The sequence below is a fragment of the Nansenia antarctica genome (genome assembly GCF_963989245.1).
Source record: "Nansenia antarctica genome assembly, chromosome: 7".
NCBI classification, from domain to species: Eukaryota; Metazoa; Chordata; class Actinopteri; order Argentiniformes; family Microstomatidae; genus Nansenia; species Nansenia antarctica.
Window position 1 is genome coordinate 28,496,649 of NC_137677.1, and position 10,000 is coordinate 28,506,648.

The window sequence follows — 10,000 nt, forward strand, 5'->3', positions numbered from 1 at the left end:
CAACGCCTCCTCCTACAGCGCCTCCGTCTCTGAGGGCCTGCCCCCGGGCTCAGAGGTCGTCACCGTGGGAGCCAGCGACGCTGACGACGGTACGCTAGAGACACACACACACACATGGACACGTACACACACACACACACACATGGACACGTACACACACACACACACACACACACACAGAGACACACACAGACATACACACACACACAGACACACACACACACACGCAGATGCAGACACACACACACACACACACACACCATACACATGGACACGTACACACACACACATATACACCATACACATGGACACGTACACACACACACACACAATCAAACACACACACACAGTATAATATGGTTACTGTGACCTACATTCCAGAGAGCGGATGCCTCATCCTCCTCCTTCTCCTCCTCCCTCTCTACCCCTCTACCCCTGCTCCCCCTCTTCCTTGTCCTCCTCACCCTCATCCTCCCTCTCTTCCCCTGCTCCCCCTCTTCCTTCTCCTCCTCCTCCCCCTCTAGCCCCTCTTCCTCCTCCTCCTCCCCCTCATCCTCCCTCTCTACCCCTGCTCCCCCGCTTCCTCCCCCTCCTCTTCCTCCCCCTCCTCCTCCTCCCCCTCCTCCTCCTCTCTGGGTCACTCCCATCACCTTCAGAGTCCTGCAGAGATAACAACACCCCCCCGCCCCCCCCCCTAAAACATCATCATTGTTGCTACTTCCTGTCTCAGACCCCTGACCCCTGACCCCTCCAGATGAGGTTGTAGTGCCCTCAAGAGGGCGTGACTTCAGGTCTTTGAGAAGGGATTACCAGAGCCCTACTGTTGCACTGTAAACAACCCTCAGAGGGTGGGAGGGGAGGGGTGCTTCCACACCACTGCCCCAATTACTGCAACCATTACTAGAACCATGGCATTACTAGACGCTCAATTTGCGCTCATTTTCTCCCTGGCTCCAGAAAGGAGGGGGTTAGAGAGGGGGGGGTAGAGAGGAGGAGGGTAGAGAGGAGGAGGAGGTTAGAGAGGAGGGGGTTAGAGAGGAGGGGGTTAGAGAGGAGGGGGTTAGAGACCACCCCAGGCTATGGTACTAGACTACTGGACCACCCCAGGCCATGGTGCTAGACCACTGGACCACCCCAGGCCATGGTGCTAGACCACTGGACCACCCCAGGCCATGGTGCTAGACCACTGGACCACCCCAGGCCATGGTACTAGACCACTGGACCACCCCAGGCCATTGTACTAGACCACTGGTCCACCCCAGGCCATGGTACTAGACCACTGGACCACCCCAGGCCATGGTGCTAGACCACTGGACCACCCCAGGCCATGGTGCTAGACCACTGGACCACCCCAGGCCACAGTATTGGTACTCAGCCCACACAGTCACAGTTCTGTCCATATGTAGGGGTAGTGAGGGGTTTGGGGGTGTCCTGAGGGGTTCGGGGTGTCCAGAGTTCTAGAACGCTGGAGTATCAGATGAGGAAGTGGTTTGTTGTGTTGTTTGTGGTGACGAAGGTCACAGGAAGAGAGGGGCACGCTGGGTACAGCTGGTGTACAAACACAATACCAGGAAATGCACGTTGACAGGAGAAGCTAACTCAGATCGGCCCGTAACAATCCTATCTAAGCAACACCACGACAATGGATGTCAGTCAGAGACACACATATCAGCTCTTTCACGCATACGTTCTTAATACAATACGACATATCACAACATTCCTGGCTATTTTTAAAGGTGTTTTAAGTGTGACCCTTCAATATGATGAATATGTCTAGTCTTGAAACAAAGAAACAAAGGATTCTAAGAAAAGTCTACTAATCTACACATTCCCGCAGTCATCTTCCTCATCCCTCATCCAACAACTCTGTGTCTCCTGTAGAAAGACTCCTGTGGTAGAGGCCTTGGTCTCACTGTGTTTCTCCTGTAGAAAGACGATCAAATAAAAGTGTATTTATGTAGTCGGTGTAATGAGCTGCTTTTGGTCAGCTAGCTCCTCATCCAGCTAGCCTCTGAACCAGCTAGCCTTTGAACCAGCTAGCATCTGAACCAGCTAGCCTCTGAACCAGCTAGCCTCTGAACCAGCTAGCCTCTGAACCAGCTAGCCTCTGAACCAGCTAGCCTCTGAACCAGCTAGCCTCAGAACCAGCTAGCCTCAGAACCAGCTAGCATCTGAACCAGCTAGCCTCAGAACCAGCTAGCCTTTGATCCAGCTAGCCTCTGAACCAGCTAGCCTCTGAACCAGCCAGCTCTTTAACCAGTTATCTCTTCAACAGAGAAATACTGAAGTTAGAATACAACCATAACAGTTCTCTCTTTCTTATTAGCCCTCCTCTCTCTCAGAATACAACCATAACAGTGTCCTCTATATAAAGGTTCAATAGATGTTCTGTATTTTCCTTCCTAATAATAATAATAATAGTAAAAAAAAAAAAAAAAAAAAAAATATAATAATAATAACAGCACCTGGTCCTCTGTGTCGCCCCCCAGGTCCTAACGCCCGGCTGTTCTACAGCGTGGCCTCTGGAGACCCCCAGGCCCAGTTCGGCATCTCCGAGGCGGGGGTCCTTCTGACCCAGAAGGCTCTGGACCGGGAGAGCCAGTCCTTCTACAACCTGGTGGTCACGGTCCACGACCTGGCCCTGCCCCCCATGACCCGCTTCACCAGCACGGCCCAGGTGTCGGTCATCCTTCTGGACGTCAACGACTCCCCGCCCGTCTTCACCTCCCAGCGGACCACCTACCTGCAGGAGAACACGCCCAGCGACACGGTGGTCTTCACGGCCAAGGCCACAGACGCCGACAGCGGGCCCAACTCCTACGTGGAGTACTCCCTCCGCGGGCCGCACGGGAACAAGTTCAGCATGGGGACGGTGGACGGGGACGTGCGTCTGGTCGGGGAGCTGGACCGTGAGGAGATGGCCAACTACACCCTGACGGTGGTGGCCACGGACAAGGGCTCCCCTCCGCTGTCCTCCGCCATGGACGTGACGGTTCTGGTGCTGGACGTCAACGACAACACGCCCGCCTTCTCCCAGAACATCTACGACGTGGAGGTCCGTGAGGACGTGCCGGCCGGGACCGACGTGCTGCAGGTGTTCGCCAGCGACGCGGACGAGGGCACCAACGGGCAAATACGCTTCTCCATCGCCGGGGGCAACGCCGACGCCGACTTCCGGGTGGACTCTGTCACGGGCGTGGTGTCGGTGGCCAAGCGGCTGGACCGGGAGGCCCGGGGGTCCTACTCCCTGGTGCTGCAGGCGGCCGACCGCGGCAGCAGCCCCAGGACCGACCGCGCCACCGTCAACGTGCTGCTGCTGGACGTCAACGACCGCACGCCCGCCTTCGAGCTCTCGCCCTACACCCTCACAGTCCTGGAGAACCTGCAGGGGCTGCCTAGCAACATCCTACAGGTCAGTTCATATGGGAGGGCTGCCTAGCAACATCCTACAGGTCAGTCGTGTTGGAGGGGTTGCCTAGCAACTACTACTACTACTACTACTACTACTACTATTACTACTACTACTACTACTACTACTACTACTACTACTACTACTAACTACTACTACTACTACTACTACTACTACTAACTACTACTACTACTACTACTACTACTAACTACTACTACTATTACTATTACGGCTACTATACTACTACTACTACTACTGCTACTACTACTACTGCTGCTGCTGCTACTACTATTACTACTACTACTATTATTACTACTACTACTACTACTACTACTACTACTACTACTACTACTACTACTACTATTACTACACTACTACAACAACTACTACTACTACTACTACTACTATTACTATTACTACTACTACTATTACTACTATTATTACTACTACTACTATTACTACACTACTACTACTACTACTATTACTACTCCTACTATTACTACTACTTTTACTACTACTACTACTACTACTACTACTACTACTACTACTACTACTACTATTACTACAACTACTACTACTACTACTACTACTACTATTACTACACTACTACAACAACTACTACTACTACTACTACTACTACTACTACTATTACTATTACTACTACTACTATTACTACTATTATTACTACTACTACTATTACTACACTACTACTACTACTACTATTACTACTCCTACTATTACTACTACTTTTACTACTACTACTATTACTACACTACTACTACTACTACTACTACTACTACTACTACTACTATTACTACTACTACTACTACTACTACTACTACTATTATTACTACTACTTTTACTACTACTACTACTACTACTACTACTACTACTACTACTACTACTACTATTACTACTACTTTTACTACTACTACTAGTACTACTACTATTACTACTACTTTTACTACTACTACTACTACTACTACTACTACTACTGCTAATCACTAATAATAATCCAAATATACTGTTTTGTTTCGTTTTTTTGCGTTCTTTGTTTTCTCCTTCGTCCGATAATTGACTTTAAAACATAAACCATCCATCATACGTCAGTCTGTCTCACAGTCACAAACGCTTGAGTAGACGTCTTGTAAAATACTCAGAAAAACAAATCCCATTAGCTGCTGTGTGTGATGGCAGTAAATGCATCCAGTCAGTCTCTCTGGAAGGCAGAAGGTTAGAGTGTAATGACTGTTCTGGACCGGCCTGTTTTCAGCCCAAACAAAGCTCTGCTTCATCCCCAGGCCTCAGGCCTCCATCCCTCCTCCAGCCACTAACGACTTAACCACATTTGTGGAATATTATTATATATTAACCCAGCAGCCATGCGGAGGCTCTCCGTTTACACAAACAAAACGCACGGTGGTCGTGTTTTGCGCCCTGGCATGTAGAATACCGGGCTGATCTGATAAAGGAGTGATATACGCTCTGTTCTCTGTAGGTACAAGACTGAACGTTGTTACTACAGAAACGCTCTGGAATATGAGATTACACTAAACTACCACGGTCTGGAATATGAGATTACACTAAACTACCACGGTCTGGAATATGAGATTACACTAAACTACCACGGTCTGGAATATGAGATTACACTAAACTACCACGGTCTGAAATATGAGATTACACTAAACTACCACGGTCTGGAATATGAGATTACACTAAACTACCACGGTCTGAAATATGAGATTACACTAAACTACCACGGTCTGGAATATGAGATTACACTAAACTACCACGGTCTGAAATATGAGATTACACTAAACTACCACGGTCTGGAATATGAGATTACACTAAACTACCACGGTCTGAAATATGAGATTACACTAAACTACCACGGTCTGAAATATGAGATTACACTAAACTACCACGGTCTGAAATATGAGATTACACTAAACTACCACGGTCTGGAATATGAGATTACACTAAACTACCACGGCCTGGAATATGAGATTACACTAAACTACCACGGTCTGAAATATGAGATTACACTAAACTACCACGGTCTGAAATATGAGATTACACTAAACTACCACGGTCTGAAATATGAGATTACACTAAACTACCACGGTCTGGAATATGAGATTACACTAAACTACCACGGTCTGAAATATGAGATTACACTAAACTACCACGGTCTGGAATATGAGATTACACTAAACTACCACGGTCTGAAATATGAGATTACACTAAACTACCACGGTCTGAAATATGAGATTACACTAAACTACCACGGTCTGGAATATGAGATTACACTAAACTACCACGGTCTGAAATATGAGATTACACTAAACTACCATGGTCTGAAATATGAGATTACACTAAACTACCACGGTCTGAAATATGAGATTACACTAAACTACCACGGTCTGAAATATGAGATTACACTAAACTACCACGGTCTGAAATATGAGATTACACTAAACTACCACGGTCTGAAATATGAGATTAAACTACCACGGTCTGAAATATGAGATTACACTAAACTACCACGGTCTGAAATATGAGATTACACTAAACTACCACGGTCTGAAATATGAGATTACACTAAACTACCACGGTCTGAAATATGAGATTACACTAAACTACCACGGTCTGGAACATTAGAGTTTGGAGTACCGTAATGACTGAGAGAGTTCTGAAGGAGGTATGCGGTCAGGGTCAGGGTCAGGGTTAGGGTCAGGGTCAGGGTCAGGGTCAGGGTCAGGGTCAGGGTTAGGGTCAGGGTTAGGGTCAGGGTCAGGGTCAGGGTTAGGGTCAGGGTCAGGGTTAGGGTTTAGGGTCAGGTTTTAGGGTCAGAGTTTAGGGTTAAGGTCAGGGTCAGGGTTAGGGTCAGGGTCAGGGTCAGGGTTAGGGTCAGGGTCAGGGTTAGGGTCAGGGTTAGGGTTTAGGGTCAGGTTTTAGGGTCAGAGTTCCGGGTTAAGGTCAGGGTCGGGGTTAGGGTCAGGGTCAGGGTTAGGGTCAGGGTTAGGGTTTAGGGTCAGGTTTTAGGGTCAGAATTTAGGGTTAAGGTCACGGTCAGGCTCAGGGTTAGGGTCAGGCTCAGGGTTAGGGTCAGGGTTAGGGTTTAGGGTCAGGTTTTAGGGTCAGAGTTTGGGTTAGGGTCAGGGTCAGGGTTAGGGTTAGGGTCAGGCTCAGGGTTAGGATCAGGGTTAGGGTTAAGTTCAGGGCAGTGACACACACACTTCTACACATGAAACTGCAGCTGTGTGTGTGTGGGAACATGTCCAGCCACAGTGGTGTGTGTGTGTGTGTGTGTGTGTGTGTGTGTGTGTTTGTGTGTGTGTGTGTGTGTGTCTGTGTGGCATGGCAACCTACCACCACTGGACATGCTCTCACACACACACACACACACACACACACACGGTTGGTCGGCGTAGTAAAAGGGCTGTGGCGTGGTGGGCCGGAAGGTCTGGCGGACCACAATGCACTGGGCTTCACTAATGAGCCCTGCGGCCTCGAGATTTATACCCAGACAGAGAGAAAGAGAGAGATGGAGAGAGAGAGGGGAGGAGTAGAGAGGAAATTATCTGAATATCAGAGTGGTCCCTTTTTAAAGGACTATCAGTTCATCTTGAATGTCTATGAATATTCTCTCAGAGGCGGCCGTCTTGAATGTCTATGACTATTCTCTCAGTGGCGGCCATCTTGAATGTCTATGACTATTCTCTCAGTGGCGGCCATCTTGAATGTCTATACTCTCTCAGAGGCGGCCATATTGAATGTCTATGACTGTTTTCTCTCAGAGGCGGCCATCTTGGATGTCTATCCTCTCTCAGAGGCGGCCATCTTGAATGTCTATGGCTGTTTTCTCTCAGAGGCGGCCATCTTGAGTGACCGTTCCCTCTCTCTGTCCTGTGTGTCCCCTCCCCCCTCCCCTCCCTCTCCTGTGGCCCCTCCCCCCTCCCCTCCATCTCCCTGTCCTGTGGCCCCTCCCCCCTGCAGGTGGTTGCCAGGGACGATGACCAGGGTTCCAATGGCCAGCTGAGCTACGTGCTGACGGGGGGCAACGAGGTGGGGGCCTTCAGCCTCTCCCCCAGCGGCCAGCTCAGCCTCACACACACCCTGGACCGCGAGGCGCACGCCAAGTACACGCTTATCGTCACGGCGACCGACTCAGGTAAGAGACCGCCGCAGAAGAAGAGGGGAGGGAGGGAGGAGGGAGCAGGGAGGGGAGGAGGAAGCCACCTTAAAAATGTGGGCGGCGTCTGTGTCTCAGGAGGTAGAGCCGACGTCTAAGGTCGGCAGATCGCCGGTTCGAACCCCGGCTGGCCATGTGTCGAAGTGTCCTTGGGCAAGACACTGAACCCCAAATTGCTCCCAGTGAGCGGGCCGGCGCCTTGCATGGCAGCTTGCCGCCATTGGTGTGTGAATGTGTGTGTGAATGTGTGTGTGAATGTTGACAGTGTTGAAATGTTGGGAGTTGCTATGGAGATGGATAGAGACTGATATGTCTCATTGCAGTCGGCTTTGGATATGAAGGGTGTGTGTGTGTGTGTGTGTGTGTGTGTTATCTATCTGGATGTGTGTGTAAGACGATTCACCTAAGGTCCATCATCATGTTAGATGTTCTCCTGAGGTCCATCATCATGTTAGATGTTCTCCTGAGGTCCATCATCATGTTAGATGTTCTCCTGAAGGTCCATCATCATGTTAGATGTTCTCCTGAAGGTCCATCATCATGTTAGATGTTCTCCTGAAGGTCTCATCATGTTAGATGTTCTCCTGAGGTTCATCATCATGTTAGATGTTCTCCTGAGGTCCATCATCATGTTAGATGTTCTCCTGAAGGTCTCATCATGTTAGATGTTCTCCTGAAGGTCCATCATCATGTTAGATGTTCTCCTGAAGGTCTCATCATGTTAGATGTTCTCCTGAGGTCCATCATCATGTTAGATGTTCTCCTGAGGTCCATCATCATGTTAGATGTTCTCCTGAGGTCCATCATCATGTTAGATGTTCTCCTGAAGGTCCATCATCATGTTAGATGTTCTCCTGAAGGTCCATCATCATGTTAGATGTTCTCCTGAAGGTCTCATCATGTTAGATGTTCTCCTGAAGGTCTCATCATGTTAGATGTTCTCCTGAAGGTTCATCATCATGTTAGATGTTCTCCTGAAGGTCTCATCATGTTAGATGTTCTCCTGAAGGTCCATCATCATGTTAGATGTTCTCCTGAGGTCCATCATCATGTTAGATGTTCTCCTGAAGGTCCATCATCATGCTAGATGTTCTCCTGAGGTCCATCATCATGCTAGATGTTCTCCTGAGGTCCATCATCATGTTAGATTAGGCGTTGTCTGGGCAGCAGGAGTGTCTGTGTAGCTCCACCGGTCCGTCCAGGGTCTGTTTGGACCAGGACCAGACAGGCTCGACAGAACCACACCACAACACCTCATTAAAGCCAGCAGAGCCACACCACAACACCTCATTAAAGCCCAATGAAAACAGGGAGAAAAAAAAAAAAGCTCCACGTTTCTCTTCTTCTATTTCTTCTTCTTTTCTTCTCCCTTCTTTTTCTAAACTTACAAGAATGTCAACAAACAAGATGGAGTCACGGGGCTCATGTCTTCTTCTCAGTGTTATCATTGAGCACCGGGGAATCCAAACACGCATTCCTGCTCGCTCCGACAGAGACCAATGGAGACAAATCGAGTGTTTTTACATGTTTTTAACCCCCTGATTGGAAACGCCGTGGATCCAGGGATGGATGGAATAGCATCCGTGTGGAGAAAAAGCTCAACGTTTACTTGAAGAATGGTGTTTTTTAGTTGTTGTTGTTTTTTTGTTACGTTAACCCCCCCCTCCACACACACTGGATTCAGGGTTGGGTTGAACAGCGTCAGAGAAGTGTGTGTTTACGCGCGGCGCGCGGCAGCGATCCGTTTGATGGGGCCAGAAAGGTCAAGCCCGTTCTCCCCCAGGGGCCGGCTAATGTGCAGCTTGGGGGTTCGGTTCTGTTAGCCTAGACCCGCTCAGGCCCAAATGACACGGTACCCCGGGATAAGTATACGGTTGGTGGCGGCCTGGGGCTGGCACGCTGCGCTGTGATTGGTCAGAGCCGGGTGGTTCTGGGCCCGGGCCCGTTCATTCCTGGTTGACCATGTGACCAGTGGTAATGACGGGTATTTTTGTCTCTCTGTGAGAATCGTTACAATACAGCCTCTCTCTGCCTCAGCAGAACCCTAACCCTGCCTCCCCTGGTGTTCTACCTCCCCCAGCCTCCCCTGGTGTTCTACCTTCCCCAGCCTCCTCTGGTGTTCTACCTCCCCCAGCCTCCCCTGGTGTTCTACCTCCCCCAGCCTCCCCTGGTGTTCTACCTCCCCCATCCTCCCCTGGTGTTCTACCTCCCCCAGCCTCCCCTGGTGTTCTACCTCCCCCAGCCTCACCCAGCCTCCCCTGGTGTTCTACCTCCAGTGTATCAGTTTGTTGATTGGTTCGTTAAGCACGGCATGCATCTCAACGTGCTCGGTGTTGGATGGTTGGTTCATTGTATTTGACTCTGGATTGTAAACAGTTAGCAGTAATGGTTTGTTT

The 10,000-nt window shown here is 49.3% G+C and overlaps 1 protein-coding gene across 1 annotated transcript in view; it reads left to right on the plus strand.

The window, feature by feature from the left end:
* Positions 1-10,000, plus strand: part of fat4 (FAT atypical cadherin 4) — a gene marked incomplete at both ends in the record, with an annotated part of 97,966 nt that overhangs the window by 22,860 nt on the left and 65,106 nt on the right. Inside the window, 3 exon segments of the mRNA XM_080536651.1 lie at positions 1-89; positions 2,490-3,412; positions 7,409-7,583. The exon segment at positions 1-89 is cut by the window's left edge and continues 283 nt beyond it. Of these exon segments, the coding sequence (XP_080392777.1) occupies positions 1-89; positions 2,490-3,412; positions 7,409-7,583 (1,187 nt within the window).